The 20,129-nt window shown below is 40.3% G+C and overlaps 1 protein-coding gene across 2 annotated transcripts; it reads left to right on the top strand.

Moving 5' to 3' along the window:
* Positions 1-994: 994 nt before the first annotated feature.
* Positions 995-15,930, top strand: C9orf72 (C9orf72-SMCR8 complex subunit). Of its 2 annotated transcripts, XM_054177897.1 has the most exons (11): positions 995-1,119; positions 2,504-2,989; positions 5,972-6,031; positions 6,943-7,038; positions 8,071-8,135; positions 9,439-9,511; positions 13,110-13,226; positions 14,297-14,532; positions 14,998-15,055; positions 15,324-15,433; positions 15,516-15,930. In XM_054177897.1, exons 2-11 carry the CDS (start codon positions 2,528-2,530, stop codon positions 15,700-15,702), a joined length of 1,464 nt encoding a protein of 487 aa, XP_054033872.1. In that variant the 5' UTR covers positions 995-1,119; positions 2,504-2,527; the 3' UTR covers positions 15,703-15,930. The 2 variants fall into 2 exon arrangements, with proteins under 2 accessions (XP_054033872.1, XP_054033873.1); XM_054177898.1 differs by lacking the exon at positions 5,972-6,031.
* The last annotated feature ends 4,199 nt before the right edge of the window (positions 15,931-20,129 follow it).

Below are 20,129 nucleotides of genomic sequence, written 5' to 3' on the forward strand. Positions count from 1 at the left end.
ATTTATTTAAGCTCTGCTTATCAGAAGCTAAAGCTGCAAGCATTAGCTTGACGCTACTGATTTTATGTTTGGTGTTCAGTTTTCAAAATCATTAATAAAAGCAACCTAAAATAATTTTAGCTGGCTGAAGACCTCAGTGTGACGCCAGTTAACTGCCTAACATTAAAGGCATTTTGGAGAGAGTGTTACTTAACTGCCTAACATTAAAGGCATTTTGGAGAGAGTGATTTTTGTGTTTAAATCGTGGGGTAATGGCAATAAATGCTACTTCAGGTCTGCTGTGCCCTATTAAGACTTCCTGGTGGGGCTGTTTGAACTCCTGCAGATGTTAACTCCTCAGGGTACAGCAGAGGGGAGGAAGTATGCAGGATTAAAGTGGTGTTATTCCATCAGAGGGTTGCTGTGTTGGGTTTGGGGTTTTTTTTAGGCTGTAAATAACCAACTACCTACATCTTACAGTTAAGTGGCTATGGTGATCTTCATCCAGACCAGACTGGGTAAGCGAAGGTAAAGGTATTTACTGTATAGGTGTGCAATTTAATGAACCCCAAACAGAAGCACCTTCTTTTCCATAATCTTTGGATAATAATCTAAGCCTGCCACTATTAACTTATTATTTTAATCTCAGAAGCCATTAAATGATGTACCTGCCACAAGGCAGCTCCCCCACAACCTGCAGCGGAAGCTCCTGGCTTCCTTCACAAGCTGCGTTCGGTTTTGCTGCCAACCCCGAGGCTGGTTTGCAGTTGCTCACTGCCAGAGAGAGACCTGGCTGACGTGCTCTCCTCTTCCCAGAACACACCAGCATCACTCTGCTGCGGCGCAGGCAGCTACCACCCTACCCAGGCGCTTCCGCGCACGCCGCGCGGCAGCCGCCATTTTCCCGCCGCCGCCGCCCGCGAGCTAACAACGCCTCCCATCTGCCGCTGTCTATCCCTCGGCCCGGGCAGGCTCTCAAGCACCGCAGCTTCCCCTCCCGCCGAGCTCCCCGGAGCAGCGCGGGCCGCCTACACCCCCAGCTGCCGCCTCCCGCCGGTGAAAGGAGGTGCCGCGCCTGCGCGGGAGCGCTGCCGAAGCCCCGCCGCTGTGCGGGCAGGCGGGAGCGGGGCCAGGGTGCAGGTGAGGCTGGTGCGGGTTCGGGGCTAAGCCGGTGGGGTGGTGGGCTCCGTGTTCATGTCTGGGAAGGGAGGGTGTTGCGGTTTCTGCCCCGGGGACTGTCATCGCCCTCTCCCGTTCTCTGCGGAAAGGGGCTGGGTCTCCGCGTAGCCTCCCAGGCGTCCTCCGCGGGAGGTGGTTCCTTCCCGAAGTTCAGACGAGACGTGGAGAGTGCGAAACGGGCCTGATCCAGGCTGAGAGCGCAATGGTTCGGCCTCCGGGCGGTCGCCGTGTGCCGCGGCTGCCTGCGCTGGCGGCGGCTGACGGCTGTGGAAAGGTTGGCGAGCGGAGAGCCTTCACCAGCCTGTGAGGGTAGGGAGGCAGGGGTGACCGACGCTGCCTTTCGTCATCCCTGGAAACAGTGAAGTGTCGTTTAGAGCCTCAGAACGCCTCGGCTTCCCCGCTGTCATCCGTGCCGGTCACCCGGCAAGGGTGGCAAGGGACGGCCTAGCGTTGTTCAGTCGGGCCTGAGGGGTAACCGGAGAGAGCTGCTTTACCACGCTGCTGTGAGGAAGCGCATCTGGGCGGTGGTATAAAGGACGCTTACAAGGAAAAATAGTTAAAATACATGAAGCGAAGCCGTGCCAGAGGTCCGGAGAGTGACAGCTGTTGGCTGTGTGACGGGTGTTGGTTACCGCTGCCATAGTACTGGTGGAGGTTCCCTTTGCTGCCATCTGGGGTGCCATAGGCAGAGAGGAAAGCCGAGTTCTGAAAGGCTTCATCAGATTAAATGCGTTTTAGTATTTGAATTAGTTTTGCGTATTGAACTTGTTCCTAAGACTTTCATTTAATGTGTTTCCATGACTCCCAAATAACTTGGGGAAGGTGAAACTCCTTTTATTTTCTTCAGCCTGGTCGAAATGGGGAAGCTGTAGAGTTGTTGGAAACTGCTAGGGAAACTGTTTATGAATTTGTTTCTGAACAATGTGAAGAGTTTTCCATTAATATGTTCTGTAAAGTGCTGAGCATTTGTCTTATGACACAACTCCCTGTATGTGATGGAAGGGATATATTTGTAGTATGTCAGTCAATGTCAGTTCAGTGTTGTGCAAGCTCACCATACGTGTGTAGTGAGTAAAGGGTATTTGAGGTCTGACTGAGTAACATCTGTAAGATTACCACTTTGTTACGTGAAAGGTATGCATGTATAAGTCCTCCTTGAGTGTAGTCTGCAATGACATAATGGCATCTCAGGTATGGAAGTCAGGTTGTCTCCTAAACCTTACTTGGAAACCAAAGAAGAGGAAATGATAATTGAGTGCTTCTCTAATTCTGGTTTTGGGTTTGTTTCTTTTTTTTCCTCTATGAAAACTTTTTCTTTTTTTTTTTTTTCTTTCTTGTTTTTAAGGGAATGTAAGCATTTCAGTCATACATGAGAGAGGAGGCCGGCATGTCAGCTCTTTGCCCACCACCATCCCCTGCAGTTGCTAAAACAGAGATTTCTTTGAGTGGCGAGTCACCCTTATTAGCTGCCACTTTTGCTTACTGGGACAATATTCTTGGCCCCCGAGTACGGCATATCTGGGCCCCAAAGACAGAACAGGTACTTCTCAGTGATGGGGAAATTACTTTCCTTGCTAACCACACCCTGAATGGAGAAATACTTCGGAATGCCGAAAGCGGTGCAATAGATGTGAAGTTCTTCGTCTTGGCAGAAAAAAGGGTAATCATTGTGTCATTGATCTTTGATGGGAACTGGAATGGAGACAGGAGCACATATGGACTATCAATTATACTTCCACAAAGTGAACTTGGCTTCTACCTGCCACTCCACAGAGTGTGTGTGGATAGGCTGACACATATTATAAGGAAAGGAAGAATATGGATGCATAAGGTAAGTTCATTGTTCCTTACTAAAAGCAGCCATCCAAGTTCTGTCCCAAAGTCATAATTTTAAGATTCTGTGATGCAAGTTATGTAGCAATCCATTCACAAAAACTCAGGGGAGGCTGACTTCTTTACCAGTATACTACTTTGAAGGTTGAAGTTACCAGTCTGTAAGCAAATTCAGTCACATGATTTATCCTGGTAATATACAACCTGTACCAGGCTATCCAGGTGAAAAGATACTCTGTACAGATTTTCATCTGTCTGCATTTTAATACAAATTGTTCCTATAACTGTGTTAATAAGTGTATTTACACTAGGTAGAATCATCAATTTACTGTGTGTTAAATCACTGTTTTCGCTGTGGAGGCCTAGAAAAGGGAACTGATGCAATTAATGTTGTCATTGTTGTTACAGTTTTGTGGTTGTGCTTGTTGGGGCTTTTTAATATATGTTAAAAAAAAGGTTATCAGTGAACACTTTGGTAGGTGTTAAATTGTGTAGAACTAGTTAGAAGATCATAAAAACATCTGCTTTAGTCCAAATACATCTGGTTTTGAAATGCAAAAAGAAAAATGCACCAATTTTTTCTGAAGAATTCCATCTCTTACCTTTGGATACATTATTACTAAGTTAACTTATTACTAAGTTAAAATCTTTTTTTTTTTTTTAAACATAAATAACATTCTAGTAATAAAATCTTTGTCACCTTCATAGACTACATGTTGTCTTAGAGCAGTAGATTGCATGTCAGCTGGAATGTATGCTGTGATGTATGTTTGTCTGATAAAGTTTTTGTTCCTCTTCTGTTCTGAAATCTCTAGTCAACATATTTTAAACTTCCTTTTTGAGTGCTCTTATCAGAACTAATTAAGATTTCAGAAATAATAAGTTGATGTTAATTTTTGTAATGTTGTTTCCTTTTTCCTACACAAACCCCATTTGGTTTTTTCCATCACATTTGGCTCTTGATACTTCTGGAGTTTGTTTTTCAGAGGAAGGATAGGACATACAGTTAATTTTCAATATAGTAGAGACAAATATTTTGTTCTCCATCTGGTGTTCAAAAGCCTGGTGGATGTTAGTGCTTTTGATGTAAGTGAATGCTATCTCCTATTCTTGGTTACATTGCTTCTCTGTCATTTAAGTGTCCTTTGTATTACCTTTTTATGTGAGTGGTCAAATAACAATTTTCCATCCTTCATAACTAGTACATCTTCTCTCTTTTGAGATATTGGTCCATACCAGTAAGTTTCCACAGCTGAAATAGCCTTAACGCAGCATTGAAAATTACCCCCAAAAAATTTGCTTTCTACTAGTTTCCTCAGAAATCAGTCATTAAGTTCTCCATTATTTTTGAGCTAGGTCAGCTGAGACCATGATACCTTCTGAAATCAACATCTAATATATCGTATTTTTTCTTTTTCTTTTTTTTTTTCTGGAGGGAAATCAAAGGTCTCTGCATGTTCTGCAGGTCTGTCACTTTACCTAGGAGAGAGAGAACTGCTTTGAAAATGTAGATTAGAATTTAGGCATGAGTTATAGAATGGTAGTATTGAATTAAAACAGGCTCATTTTGCAAAGGTTCAGGAACTACAGCTACAACAGGACAAGGAATGCTGAGGTCAAGTCTGAGAGGAGCTGCGTGGCTGTTCTGGAATTCATGATGCTTTTGCTTATCAGCTCTCATGAGTTCCGTGTAGCACTGGACAACTCTTCCAGCTAGACATTAGAAGAGAAGAAAGCTTCTAAACTCAAGGACTAATTGAAATACAGAACAGTGTTGAGACTGGCAAAGAAAGAAGGAACTCCAATCAAGTCATGTATGTGGGATTAGAAACACCTTTTATCTACTTTTTATGTTCCAGAAGTTTAATAACTTTGAGCAGTTACATATCTGCAAAGAAGTGGCTTACACCATTTGTTCAACCTTATCTTCATAAAGACTGGCTTCTTTTATAGCAAAGAATCTTCATTGTCGAGGATGTCTTGCCTCACTGACACTGAACTCAAGGATGGATGTGCCCCAAAGCTCATTCCAGCATTTTTTCCACAGATGTTTATTTTAGATAGTTAGACAAACTTTATTAGTGTTTTTGGGCTGCAGCTTGTTCCCCATTCATCTGCTGTCAGAAAGTTATATAAACTCTCTGCCTACCTGCTCAACATTAATTAGTTCATTTGCAGGGAAGTAATGAGCAACTAATAAAAATGGAATAACCTGGTAGCACCAAGTACAAGGTATCATTAGTTCTCACAACATCTTTCTTATTTTTGCATTTTATTTTGTTTGTTCCAGTGATTAATGTCAAATTCTCTTTGTGAATAATAACTTGAGAGTGTTGTAAGTCATATTTTGAATACAGTTTGCTACTCAGCTGCTGCCGAGTCTGTTCTGAGAACTTTCTTGAGCCTTTTGTACATTGTGTTTTATGTAATTGAGGTTTCATGTCTCCTGTGCTTGATTATAAAACAACATTTGGAAGACTTGTCAATGTGTCAAGATGTGGAGAAAAAACCCAAACAACCCTACTTTTCCAACCCTTCCCTAACAACTTAGTTTTCTTGTCCCAGGGATCTAATTTTTCACTTGCTGCATCAGGAACCATCAGTCTTCACCGTAATCCATTTGACAATCCATACATAAAGTGGAATTCTGCACCATAAGCTGATCATTTGACATTTTCTTGGTCTGTAAAGAAGAAACTTAATGTTTTGTCATTGTCATCACACTTTCCCTTTCCTGCTACTCCTGCCTGGGCATGCAAAAGGTTTGGTGGGGGGCAGAGCAGGGAGCACTAATCTGTTTACAATGACATCACTTCCCACTAATGTCAACTCTGTAAAAGAAAAAAAAAGTCTTGAAAACATCAAAATTTGAATCTAAGAAGCATGACTCGACAGGGAAGAAACTGTGCCATTTGACTGTTGTGTGCATACATATAAACAAATACCAGACCGTTTATATTTAACTGCTTCTCTTGCTCAGGAGAGGCAAGAACATTTCCAGAAGATTGTCTTAGAAGGCACGGAGAGAATGGAGGATCAGGTAAGGTCCATCTGGTTGATGCATATGGCACACCATCTCAAAACTATTTGACTGCATCTGGTGACTGTAGAAGTTGGTGCTGCTGCTTATTTTCGGGATCCAGGAAGATACTTTGGAGTGGCTGTTGACCTGCCATGCACAGGAGGCAAAGTTTCTGAAGATAGTCTGATGGAAGCTGTGAATAAATTGGAGGAAAGATTTATTTCATTACTTTATAAGTAAACTGGAAATCTATGAAGAATATTACCTTTCAGAAAAGGGAAGTCATTTACTTGAACCTGAAGCCTGTAAAGGTAGTTGCTTCCATAGATGCATGCTCACCTCCTGTCAAGGATGGTTTTTCACTAGGTTGTTACCCTTCCAAGTTACAGATGCATACAGCGTCTATATCACCCTGGAATGTAGTTGGAGAACTAGTGGATAAGATTGTGAAAATAATCTCACTTCTGAAACATGAAATTGTGGCTTCAGTTTCTTGTGATAGATAAACCAGATTAATGATTTTGTGTGTTAATTTCTTGTATGCTTGGTTTTGGTTTCCTGCTGTTGTTGGAACATCAGACTTTGATCTAAAACACTTCACAGTAATTGCATGTAGTATGGTATGATCAACGTATCTCACTCCAAATACTTCCTGTCTAGGCCGATCAAACTGACCATGAAGATTAGCACAGGACCTTGGAAATACACTGAATGTGATACTGAAAAGCAAAATATATGCTTTCATTTCCAGTTCATAATTATTGATCAGCAAAGCCCAAGAAGTTTGTGCATTCATTTCTGCTCGTATCACACTTTCAAACAATTGAAGGTTAAAGATGCTTTGCATGTAATAGTGCAAGTTCATGTTGGTAGTGGCTTCTAATAGTGCACAACATGCTTTCACTGCAGGCATTTCATTTATTGTGCAGGGCCAGAGCATCATTCCAATGCTGACAGGAGAAGTCATTCCAGTAATGGAGCTTCTTTCATCTATGAAGTCACATAGTGTTCCAGAAGAAATAGATGTAAGTTCTTGGCATCTTGGTAAAAAAAAATTGCCTCTGGCACTCTAGTTTGGTACTGTTTGGCAGACAGAAGTTGAGAGTTGCCATTCTTGCATATGAGTTACTTCACATCAAATTCTCAAGTGTTGCAGGGACTAGTTTAACATTTAGTTCGGTTTGATAAGATAACAGTACTAACAGTGGTTTTTGTGGTCAGCAATTAGTAAACATGGCTGTGTAGGATGATACCCTTTTTAAGAGTGGAGTGTAAGGCTATTAGATGCAAAACAAAATGAATGGGGAGGTAAATGGGTTTAATGTTGACACCTATTTCAGCATAGTTTGGTGTTCCCATGAAAGAAGTAGAAGTGATCTCACTTGTGCCAATTAGTAGGCTGAGAAGGGACAGACTTGTTTGGTGATTGTCTGACCTGCAGCTGCAGCCATGCTGAAGTGAAGGAAATCCTGTTGTGTCTGGGCTAGTGGGAGAAGGATATTAGGAGAGAAGAGAAGAATATAGAGAAGAAGATGGGAGATTAGGAAGAATTTATTTCCACTGAGGGTGGTGAGACACTGGAACAAATTGCCCAGGGTTGTTGTAGATGCCCCCTTCCTGGAACTGTTCATTGCCAGGTTGAATGAGGCCTTGAGCAACCTGGGCTAGTGGGAGGTGTCCCTGCCCATGGCGGGGGTGGTTGGAACTGGATGATCTTTAAGGTCCCTTCCAAGCCAAATAATTCTATGAATCTGTAAATGATTCTATGAATCTATAAATTTCAAGTATTCTAAGCAAGATTATAGAAGCAAACCACTGGGAGGAATTTGACTTACCACTAGTGAAAAAAGTTTAATAGACAAATGACTTAAACGTTTTCAAAATGCATTGGCTGAAGTCAGAAGGTCTTTCTCAAGTTGTGCTTTTTTTGGACAGTCTTAAAACTCAGCATAAATAGTTCCCAAACCATTCCCACTTCTCATTAAAACAAAAACCAATTAATTTGAAGGTGTTGCAGAGCCTTGTAAAATCTTTGTTTATATTTACTTGTATACTAGATAAGTGACACAGTGCTCAATGATGATGACATCGGGGATAGTTGCCATGAAGGCTTTCTCCTCAAGTAAGAATTTCAGTTTTGGTTTATGCTGTAGTAGATGGTTTAAACTTATATGTGTGTGTATGTGTATATATATATGTATGTATGTGCATGTGAACATGTATTAGATTAGTGTTCTTCGTAGGAGTGGGGAGGAGAGCATGTATTTGACTTTTGTAATTTTTGTCTGTTAAATGCTGTAGAAGTTGCTGTCTTTTTAGAATAAGGTTCTGGGCTAATAGCTGCATCTTTGTATGTTGTCACAGAGTCATTTGCTTGGTGGTAGAATTCCTATCAAATACAGTTTTTCTTTTCCCTCGATTTTCTGAGGGTGTAAACCAAGTCTCACATGTTTATGAAATATCAAAAACCCTGGGTCATGATTATTGGATAAACTGTGAACAGGAGTCATTGCTGTATGGTATATGGAATACTGGTTTTTTGGTTAGCATATTTCTCTTTTTCCCCCCCTCTTTTCAGTGTACAAATGGAAGCAGTGGCACCTGAGAGCAGCTTGAGCTCTTCCTGTAGCTCTTCCTGAAGCAATTTCATAAATTCTGTTTGATGTTCTGTTACCTTTCAGAATATCTCTGGTTTAACTGCATCTGGTTATATGTCACATATACTTTCAGTACTACAGAAATTCACATGTTACATTAGTTAATTCTTCACAGTAAAGTAATACTTAGTTCCATAGAGAATTTGGTTAGTGAAGTGAATAGGATGGAATGGATTGTTGTCAACAGCTAGAGTGGTTGATCCTGCAATGCTAAGCTATTCTCATTCCAGATACAGTTTTATTGGAGAGGTAGCAGGGCAACAGTTAACTCTTCTTGCTGCTACTCCTCCCTTGAAATTTTGTCCTGAAAAGAAAATAGTAAGTTGGCTATGTGTGTGAAGGGTCCAAATGTCTGCTTTTAGCTTGTCTGTAAAGGTTATGAGCTCATCTAGGTTCATATTTTAAGTATGAAATAGTGTTGTATGGATGTATACATCATGAAATAAAAATCTTTCATTATTAATCTTCTAGCAGTTTAATTATTTTATACAGAGCCTGCCATACAGTTAGATAGTAGCAGTAAACAGTTCTTGTTTGCTCTGTAACTGGTGTTTGGAGGTTCTGAGTGGCAGTCCTTTTAGTTATCAAAATGAAAATGTAGATGCTGTTGAGCTGTCAGATTTCAGTAGAAACCACCAGAGCTGTGTGGGGTTCTGTGGGAATGGGCCTGTGCTTATACTGGGAGCACTTCATTCTTCCTGAGAAGACGACAACTGTTTTATTGAAAAGTCTGATTAAATGTATTGACCTGTTTGCTTTGATTTGCAGTGCAATTAGTTCACATCTGCAGACCTGCGGTTGTTCTGTAGTTGTAGGGAGCAGCGCAGAAAAAGTTAATAAGGTAAGGCACTTTCTAATAAGCCCAACTTAAATGCTGGTCATTAGTGTGTTATTTGGAACAAGGTTTATCTATAAACATACTAGAGCTTTAAGAAGGAGGGAATGCTGTTGTCTGGTTGTCTTACTCCACCTGATGGGTCTAGCAGTTGATAACTCTGCCTGAAAATTGCCTTATCAGTAATACTCTGGCCACTATAAGAAAACAATTTAATTGATACTGTGTAAAAATGAGTAGTAAAGGGATCCAAGCTTTTAAAGTTAGGTTTGTTAGCTAAAGTACACAAATGCAGAGGCCTGAACTGGCTTGACCAGTTCAGCTATATTAGTGGGTATTGTCTGCGCAGTCTTAAATTAGTGTCTGCCTAAATTCTCTTGCACTGGGGAGTAAATGTACTTCTGCATCACGAAATGTTTGTGCTTCATGTAACCGCAAAGCTGTTGAGTCACACACACTTGTTGAAAAGGCAAGCTTGCTAGGACCTTAAAACTTTCAAGCTGTTTAATTTCTTTTCATAGCTGTGTTTGTGTTGACTTCAGCTTCAGTCTGTTTAAAACTTAATTGGTAAGTACGTGTACAGATTAAATGGTAGATTTAAAATTAGATTTGATTCAGCTTTCCAGAAAGAACAGAAGGAGGCAAAGATATAAACCCCTAAAACTTAGTTCAGTAACAACAGAACATTCAAGTGTGTCATACTTGCTGGAGCACATCAGTAGGCATTATGCTTCCAGATCTAGAAAAACTAAGCAGTATTAGTTGTACCTCTTAATGGGCAAAAAAGGTAATAACTGTCATTTCAGAACACAAAAATAATGGGATTTTTTGTGGTAGACATTTTTCCCCCTAGTATTATTATTTTTAACTCATTTAATGTTGTTATGAAATACTGTGAACCAATATGAAAATTCTCACACACCTGCTTTTCCTCTAATATTTTGGTGTAACTGGAGAGTTTCATGATGCTTAATTTAAGCTTACTCAGTAAGTGAAGGAAAAGTAAATGAGGATGTTTTCCTTATGCAGAATTCTCCAAGTGCTTTTTTTTTATATTCTACTCTTTGATTATACCAAAGTGATATTTGAAAGCAGTGCCTAGGGGGAGATACATTTGAGTTTTCTGTCCATTGAAATACTTCTTAAAGCCTATTTCTTTTTAATGTAGTGCCATGTATTGGGGTTTTGTTCAGAGAGAGTTCCCTTTGACCTGCATTTAACTGGGGTGTTACTTTGTCCCTTCTAATAAAAACACCACAGTTAATTTCTGGTTAGGATATTCAGAGACAAATCACAAAGAAAATGTCATCTGTGTAAGAAAATGTGTTTAACTAAATCAGTTGCCTCTTTGCAGTTACAGCTGGGCCCTTTAAACCTCCTCAATTCAGTATATTCCTGCAACTGGGAATCACAGATTCATAGGGTTTGCAAGGGACCTCTGGAAGTCATCCGGTCCAACCCACCTGCTAGAGCAGGTTCACCTAGAGCAGGTTGCACAGGATGGCATCCAAGTGGATTTTGAATGAGTCCACAAATGGAGACTGCCATCACTTCTGAGCATCCTGTTCTAGTGCTCTACCACCCTCAACATAAGGCAGTTCCTCCTCATATTTAGGTGCAACTTCCTATATTCACATTTCTGCCTACTACCTCTTGTCCTGGAAAAAAAAGACTGCTCCCATCTTCCTGATACTTACTCATTACATATTCATAAGCAATTATAAGTTTCCCCCTCCATCTTCTACAGGCTAAAAACCCCCAAGTTCTTCAGCCATTCTTCATAAGGGAGATGTTCTAATGATCTTTGTAGTCCTTTGCTGTACCCTCTCAAGCAGTTCCATGTCATTCTTGACAGTTATGCTGTGTTACCATGTAGCATTAGAAGTGTACACCAAGGCCTCTGGGCCATGCAGTAACAAGAGACCCGTGTCCTGAGGGACATGTGTCCCGGTGTCCATGATGACTGTCCCTCAGTAGTACATGTAGAGGCGCACCCTCATAGCTTCGTTTTCTTGTAGGGGGTGTTTTTTGTATATTGAGCTTCTCTGGTTATGTTGATGAGCTAATTACTGAGCTCTGGTTTGCTTTGTAAGACTGAAAGCTTCTTTTGAAGAGAAACTCACTTTGATTCTCATAAATGAAGCCATTTTTGATATATTGTGTGAATGTGTCTGCATATATTGCTTCAATATGAAATAAAAATTAAGAACAATGGACCTGCTGAATGTATTATATATTAATTGTAGACTATACACATTTTGTATTACATATTTTATGAAGGGCTCCTTGCTGCAGTGAAATAAAATAGAGTTCTTTTTAAAGAAATTCAAGGCATCTTCAGTAAATCTTTGTTTTGAAATAAACAGATTTTGATGCTTTATAAAAATTGGGAGAGGAAATGCACTGTTCGATGTGTATTGGCACCTCTCATCAAATGAGCACTTAATGCTGATACTCAAACTGACAAGAACCACAAACAGCAGGGGAGCCAGAGGAAAGAAAATTCTCATTTCTTATCTGAAACCATCTAGTGACAGTACGTAAGATTTCAGGCATGCAGGATTTGCACATGGTTAAATTAGCATAACAGAGGGAGTTTTAAAGGCTTTTAGTTTATAGTTCATAAAGGTTCATAAAGTTTATAGTTCATAAAATAATTAATACAAGGGCTTCAAGGTCTCAGTGGTTATGAGTATATAAAATAATGTATTGATATAGTAGATACTGTAGGAACAAAACAGTCTAGAAGAATCTGAGACTCTGTTACCATCCAGAGTAAATCTCATAAATTCAACACAGGTTCTTAACAAGCACTGGGTCTTGTATCACTGTGCAACTGTTCTGAAGTAATTGCCTTCTTTATAGCATATTTTAGCATTCCTTAAAGTAAAAATAACACCTCTTGCATCTGGCTGAAGTGATGAAAAGTGGTAGTCAGAAACTTGGTTGTCATTATTTTAGGTAGTGCATAAACACATTGTGCAGGCATGGAGCCTTCTCAAACACAGGTGAAAACTGAAAGAATGGAGTGTGTGTGTGGAGATGATTACTTGTGGCTGTTGCTACTTGTAAGCTTGATAGCGGGTAAGGAAGTGTCTTTGTTACTTTTAATGGAGAGTTTGAGGAAATTACTGAGGAAATAAGCATGGATACTCCTTAGGAAATTAACTGTGCCTGATTGGAGACAATAGCTGCAATTTCAGTGTGGAATGAATAACATGAGAGGCTTAAAAAGCTAGGGAAGTAATCACAGTAACTCATGTTTATGTAATGAGGTAGCAGGAGGTAGAAGTGATTTGTTTTACATAGTTGGCTGAAAAGCGAACTTCACCAAAAATTATTGGATTTTTTCTTCACCTGACAAGAAGTTGGAGTAATTTGACTTACAGCTTAGTAGTACAGCATATCCCTGTTCTGTGACCATGGTAAAGTTTAAGCTTTTTTAAAAAGTATGGTGAACTCTTTTTGTTCTTTGTTTTGGGTTCCCCCCCCCCCCCCCGCCACTCTAAATGCCTGATACATTCGAGTCAGAAATTGTATTTGAAGATTTGTTTACGCCTTAGCATCCTCATGGGTTTTTTCCAAACCATTGTTTTTAATGCAGATTGTGAGAACCTTGTGTCTGTTCCTTACACCATCAGAGCGGAAGTGTTCCAGGCTCTGTAGAAATGAGTCTTCTTTCAAATACGAGTCAGGACTTTTTGTTCAAGGCCTTCTCAAAGTAAGTACACTTAGGAAAATTCTGTTCTTCTGTAGTTAAAGAACATCCTTCACTTTATGTTTGTAATAGTCACATGCATACACACATTCATGTTCAAAGAAATGTGTCATCTTCGCTTGATTTCTCTCTGGCATTACAATTTTGCTTGTAGCTATTTGCATGTTAAAATTCCAAGTCAGTCTTTTCTCTGACACATCTACTTTTGGAGTGATTTGCATAATTGTACCTATATTTTGAGGAACAATAACAACAACAACAATAATAATAATCTTTCACCTACTCTCTACAACTACCTGAAGGGAGGTTGTAGACAGACAGATGTTGGTCTCTTCTCCCAGGCAGCCAGTACCAGAACAAGAGGACACAGTCTCACGCTGCGCCAGGGGAGGTTCAGGCTAGATGTTAGGAAAAAGTTCTATACAGAGAGAGTGATTGCCCATTGGAATGGGCTGCCTGGGGAGGTGGTGGAGTCACCATCATTGGAGGTTTTCAGGAGAAGACTTGATGGGGTGCTTGGTGCTATGGTTTAGTTGTTTGGGTGGTGTTGGATTGGTTGATGGGTTGGACGCGATGATCTTGAAGGTCTCTTCCAACCTGGTTTATTCTATGCATTCTATTCTACTTGGGGCTAATGCTCCCATAACACATTAAGTTTTTGTGTTGTACCAAAACAAAACAAAATAGTTCATAAATCCTACAGTTTTGCAGTATTTTACAAGGGCTGTAGCAGTGGGTGAAGGTGAATAACAAAATAATGTTTCTTGCTTTGATGAGCAGTCAGAACTCATCAGATAAATATATTAGTACAAAGTTAATGGGGTCATAAATCAGATGACAAAATACCGTAATACACAGGTTACTTAAGTTCTTGTTTTCACTGTTGTATTAAGGGTATCATCCAGTGTGAGGGATGTTTTACTGGGTTTCAACCACCAGTCCTTGCAGACAAAACATGTATGAACAAATGGGATTTAAAACCTAGGCATGTTGTAATACTGTTTTGTTCCAGTATAGCTTTGTGATGTTTTTGAAAGAGTAACTGGAAGAAATAATTTTTTTCACTGAAACAGGATGCAACAGGAAGCTTTGTGTTGCCCTTCCGTCAAGTAATGTATGCCCCATATCCTACTACACATATAGATGTAGATGTCAATACAGTGAAGCAGATGCCCCCGTGTCATGAGCACATCTATAACCAGCGACGCTACATGAGATCGGAGCTGACAGCCTTCTGGAGAGCTAATTCAGATGAAGAAATGTCTCAAGATCATATTATCCACACAGATGAGAGCTTCACACCTGATCTGTATGTATTCCTCTCTCACATCTTAAAGTCAGATCATTTGGGATAAGGATAGTACAAAGTATTCTTTAATAAAGAACATTTTTAAGAAGCTCCTTCAGCTCAGGCAGTTGCATTTGCTTTGGAGAAATTCAGTAGTTTTGTTGCATTAAATATTGCTGAAATTCATTTTCAGCGGTACTTCTGGCCATGTTATGTTGATTTTTTTGCCTGCTTTAATTTTCTGCATTGTAAAAGGGCTATGTGTATTTGATAGGGCCCAATGACTTTCCTGTGTTTCATTTGTTTCAAAGTTCTGCTTTAAAATTCTGTATTAGCTTTACAAATAGCAGGATTTTAATTCACTGAAAATTTGAAACTACTTTTAATTTCTGCCAGACTGTAAACAGTGATGCTATTTCTGTGCACAACTGTAGTGCAGTCAGTGTCCTCTCTTTACATCGTGCTTCTCTGCTTTCTTTCCTATAGAAATGTCTTTCAAGATATCCTGCATCGGGATACATTAGTAAAAGCCTTCTTGGATCAGGTAATTGCAGCACTTTGATTTCAGATTATTTTAAAAGAGAAAATGATACTTTATCCAACAACACTAAGCTGCTTTACAATTTCTCGCATCTAAGTAGCTAGAAAATACAAGAATGTTGAGTTTATCTGCATGCCTATTGTTAATGTGCATGCTTGGCTATAGTTAAGGATACATTACCTGGGTGTGCAATGTTTCCATATATTCCACATTCTTAAAATTAATCTTAAATCTCTGTGTCTGCTTAATTTTCTGTATGATTTTTAAACAGATCTTTCATCTGAAGCCTGGCTTGTCTCTAAGGAGTACTTTCCTTGCACAGTTTCTGCTAGTCCTTCACAGAAAAGCCTTAACTTTAATAAAGTACATAGAGGATGACACGTAAGTGAACAGAGAATAGAAAGCATGCTTTGAGGAGCTTCCTCTGTCCGTTTTCACAACACCCTTTTTTATTTTCTTATAGGCAAAAAGGAAAAAAGCCTTTTAAATCCCTTCGTAGCTTAAAGATAGATCTAGACTTAACAGCAGAGGGCGATCTTAACATAATAATGGCTTTGGCTGAGAAGATCAAACCAGGTCTGCATTCTTTCATCTTTGGGAGGCCGTTCTACACCAGCGTACAGGAACGCGACATGCTCATGACCTTCTGAAGTTCCCCACCGCTAACGTGTAATCTTACAGCCTTGCACGGCACGAAAAGAAATCTATCAGCGTGGCCACCACGCTTGTGACAATCATTGACTCGACTGACGATGCAGCATTAGGAGCACAGGAACACTATAGTCTCTCCAAAGCAGGAGGGGCTCTCATTAGAGGGAATATCGACTTAGTTAGAGAAACGTGCATTTAATGAAGCATCTCTTTTTTGTGTGGGTTGTGTTTTGTTTTTAACAGTAAATGTAATCAGAGGTTCCTTTGCTGTAGGGACTCGGTAGAGAAATTTGAACAGATTTTAGTGTATGATAAAGGGAAGCATTTTAATTAGTGACCCCACTGAAAACCATATATATGTCCTCTGTGATCGTGGAGGTTGCAGAGTAGGAGCCTTCCAAGAGTTTAAAAAGGTTTTTAAAGATTTATTTTTAATTCTTTTTAAGTGTTGTTCTTATGTGTGTGGTACAAGTCTGAAGTGTCTTCCCTCCTCTCCCTTTTTAACACTACCGGCTCCTTCATTTAGAGCATTCAGACTCTGGGGATTTTTAATGTACTACAAAGTGCTATTCTTGTGTTCGCTATTAGCAGCCTAAATAGCAGCACTCTGCACGTGGGAACTGGGTCATTATTTAAGCAGCTTTGTGCATGTAAGTGCCAACCAGGATGCTTTGTCACAGACTGCTGCAGTGAAGTGCTCAGTGATCCAGCATAATTGAGCTCTTTCAAAAACACAAAACAGGAAAGTTGTGTCATTCAGCAGCAGTTGTCAGTCTTTCTGTCTGTAAACCGCTGCTACTTTTTCCATTGTAGCTTAGAATAGAGTTCAGATTAAAGTATTAGACCTTCCCAAAGAACACCAAGGTGATAGCCACATTAAAAGATAAAACAGTCATTTATTTTTTTATTTACACTGCCATTAATATATTTAGTAATCCTTAGGTAAAAAACGAGCACAGCTATGAACTGATGTGGTTAGCACTTTACTAAGTGAATTTTAGTCAGTAATCTTGCCAGCCTTCTTTGTTCACTTTAGCACATCTCTGACTTCTCTTTGCCTGAAAATAAAAGCACATTTTTTGTTTGTATGCCTCAACCTTCCTTCTGCAGAAGCATGCAGAGCAGGAATACTTCTGTCGTGTTTTATTTTAACCTCATAACTCAGTATTCATTGGGAAAGAAGCCACAGTTGTTTTATTGCTTAAATTGTTCATAGGACTCCTAGGTGAGCAAGTTTCTGTTTTCAAGATAGCTTTTTAGTGTTTCCTTCATGCTGCGAGGCATTAAAGTTAACAAAAGTTGGATTCACAACTTTGCCTGAAATATCCAATGTGCAGATATTTAAAGGAACACCATCCTTTATTTAAAGCGTCCAGAATCTTTGAAAGCCAAAGATTCACAATTTAATATTTAGAGCTTCTGAAAGGCGTGGAGTAGAGCTACAGCTGCACACCACTTTTGTGACTGAACATCACCAGCATTACCTGATGACTAAGTAACCACCTTTTGTGGAGCCCTTTTTTGGCTCTCTCTGCGTGTAGGACTCTTGCAGGGAGCTCGGGGCTTCATCAAAAGAACTCAGAATTATGCTGGCAGTAAGTTACTTGTGCTGAGCTTCTGTTTGCCTTCCTGCCATTATATTTCCTGCAATTCTGTGTTTTTAATCAAATTACCCATTAGAATTGAGCCTGATTGTGCTAAGTTTTCACTCTTCTGTCTTAGATTGTGGGGAAAAAATGTAATGAACACTGCTGAAACTTCTAATGTAGAAGTAATGAAGTCTAAAGAGCTTTAAATGTGCTGCTGAAATCAATCACTTCAGCTTGACAGGCGTTGAAAACATACCACTGACACTACTAACAGTAAAGCTGTGTTTGTTTACTGAAGATGCTGTCACTTTTTGAGATAACTAAAAGCTGGAAGATTTTCTCAGTTGCTACTTCTGTTGCACAGCTGTCACAAGTGCACTGTCACAAGTGCAGAATGTATAGTGAAGTAAGTTATTATATGCATCTGCATGTTGTGTTGTAAATCTTGCTCAGGAAACAAAGTAATAAAATTCATGCACAATTTTTGAATTCACTTTCTCCTGTTGTGTTTTTTTTTCATGTAATTTCTGCACTGTGTCTGATAGAATTATTATCTTTCATCCTCCAGAATAAAGAAGATTTTCTCCTTCTTGTTACATTAAATATTACATTGAGATGGTGAATCAGGCTGTCATAGAGGACACATCCTGAGTACTGTGTCCAGTTCTCTGCCTCCCAGTTCAAGAGAGCCAGGAAGCTACTGGAGTGAGCCTAGCAGAGGCTACAAAGGTGCTGAGGGGACTGGAACATCTGTCATACAAGGAAAGGCTGAGAGACCTGGGGGTGTTTAGCCTGGAGAAGAGAAGGCAGAGGGAATTTTACCAATGCTTATCAATATCTAAAGGGTGGGGCATGAAGCAGAACATGGGAGGTTTGATTTGTACTGAAGGAGAAACTTCACTGAGGGTTCCAGAGCCCTGGAACAAGCTATCCAGAGAGATTGTGGAATCTCCTCTGCAGGCTTTCAAAATCTGCCTGCACAAAATCCTGTGCGTCCTGGTCAGCAGGCGGTTAGACTAGGTGATCTCCAGAGGCCCCTTCCAAGCCCCCACTATTCTCTGACTGATACACATGTTCCTTGGTTCTTTTGTTTGTGTTCATTTACTCATTTCAATCTGAGACTGGCACAACTTGCACAGTGTGCTCAAAGGAAAACTTAGCTAGCTCTACCTTTACAAAGTTTTGCTCCCATATGTGAAAACTTAGGAATTCACATTAAGGAGTTTTAAGATCAGTGAATACCTTTCTCCAGGATTTTAGTTCCTTACAAGTAAAAGAAAAGGGCAAGTTGATGTCTTCCAGTTGGCTTGGAAAGGACATTTGTGTTTTACAGCATTTTAAAAGTAGGAAGTTCTCCCCAGTCTCAAGCACTGGGCTTTGCATGTAGCTTTATAAGCAAGCACAGAAAGGAGCAACTGGAATGTCTTCTGCTTTAGGACTGCAGAGGCTCTTGCTATCCCAGAGACACTACTGTGTCCTTATGTCAGCTCTGTTACAGAGCAGAACAGGTATTTTGCTAACCCTGAGCCACCAGTATGGCAACCAATACAGAGTGGCAGGACTTCTGCACTCCATTCTCTGCTGGGAAAAGACAGTAGAAAGATTTCCTTTCCTATTCCATTCCCTACTGGGAAAAGAATGATTTGGTTTACTGTTGCTAGATGTGGGAAGACAAAGGGAAGTGGTCCAAAACATGAAGGCTATCTGAGACAGGAAAGTTGCTGACCTCTATTGCCTAATCAGAGCCTACAAAGAATGCACTATGTCCTCTCTGCCATGTGCATTAGTATGCAGAGTAATTTTTTGCACGTGCATAGAACATGGTTGTGATGTTTACTTATTATACCTTCTGCTTCGGACAAGGAAACTCCATGTGCTTATCTACAAGGTTGTTCATGTGATGCCTCAGTTAAGGGAAGTAATTACCTTGCTTCTCAAAGCCATGCTGTCCATACACAGGAGCAGAAGTTTCAAACACAGGATACTACCATTAAAGTTCAGAAATATGAAAAAAAGGACACAATCCTGATAATGGCCATGGAGTTAAGTCTGACTTTGATTCTAACTAAAATCATAGAGTTACCCTGCAAGAACATTAGCCTTTGATTAGCATAGGGTAACTTTCCAAAGCAAAAGATTGGTGGAAATTTAAATGTCTACTTCAATGGCTTGGATTGGCAACGGGAAAAAGGCCAAAAGATATCTGAGGACCTGCAGGCTGACCAGTTTCACTCAGGTATTCAGGAAAATCATCGTGTTTGGCATTTGCGAGAACATCTTGCCAGGCAAGGGAGAAGAAAGTGATGGGGAGCTGTCAGCACAGGTTCACAGATTGCATTAGGTTGGAAGGGACTCTCAGAGGTCCTCTTGTTCAACCTCCTGCAATCAGCAGGGACATCTCCAACTAGATCAGGCTGCCCAGGGCCATATCAAGTCTGATCTGGAATGTCTCCAGGCATGGAGCCTCAAGCACATCCCTGGGCAACATGCTCTAGTATTCTAGTATTGTCTTCTTGTAAAGAACTTTCTCATTACGTCCAGCCTAAATCTACCTTGCTCCACTTTAAAACCATTGCCCTGTGTCCTATCACTGCAAGCCCTTCTAAAGAGTGCTTTCCCAGCCTTCTTGTAGATTCCCTTCAGATACTGAATTGTAGCTATAAGGTCACCCTGGAGCCTTTTCTTCTCCAGGACAAACAGTGCCAATTCTGTCATCCTGTCTTCATAGGAGAGGTGCTCCAGCCCTCTGATCATCTTGGTGGCCTTCTGACCACAACTGAATAATGCTTCAACTCACCTCACTGCTTTCTGTGATTTATGGACATGTAGAGAGCAGG

Source organism: Dryobates pubescens, chromosome Z (assembly GCF_014839835.1).
Source record: "Dryobates pubescens isolate bDryPub1 chromosome Z, bDryPub1.pri, whole genome shotgun sequence".
NCBI lineage: Eukaryota > Metazoa > Chordata > Aves > Piciformes > Picidae > Dryobates > Dryobates pubescens.

Coding starts and splice junctions, on each gene's coding strand:
- C9orf72 (XM_054177897.1), top strand. CDS start 2,528: ATGAGAGAGGAGGCCGGCATGTCAGCTCTTTGCCCACCACCATCCCCT. Junction 2,990..5,971: donor GAAGAATATGGATGCATAAG/GTAAGTTCATTG, acceptor TCTCTTGCTCAG/GAGAGGCAAGAACATTTCCA. Junction 6,032..6,942: donor CGGAGAGAATGGAGGATCAG/GTAAGGTCCATC, acceptor TTTATTGTGCAG/GGCCAGAGCATCATTCCAAT.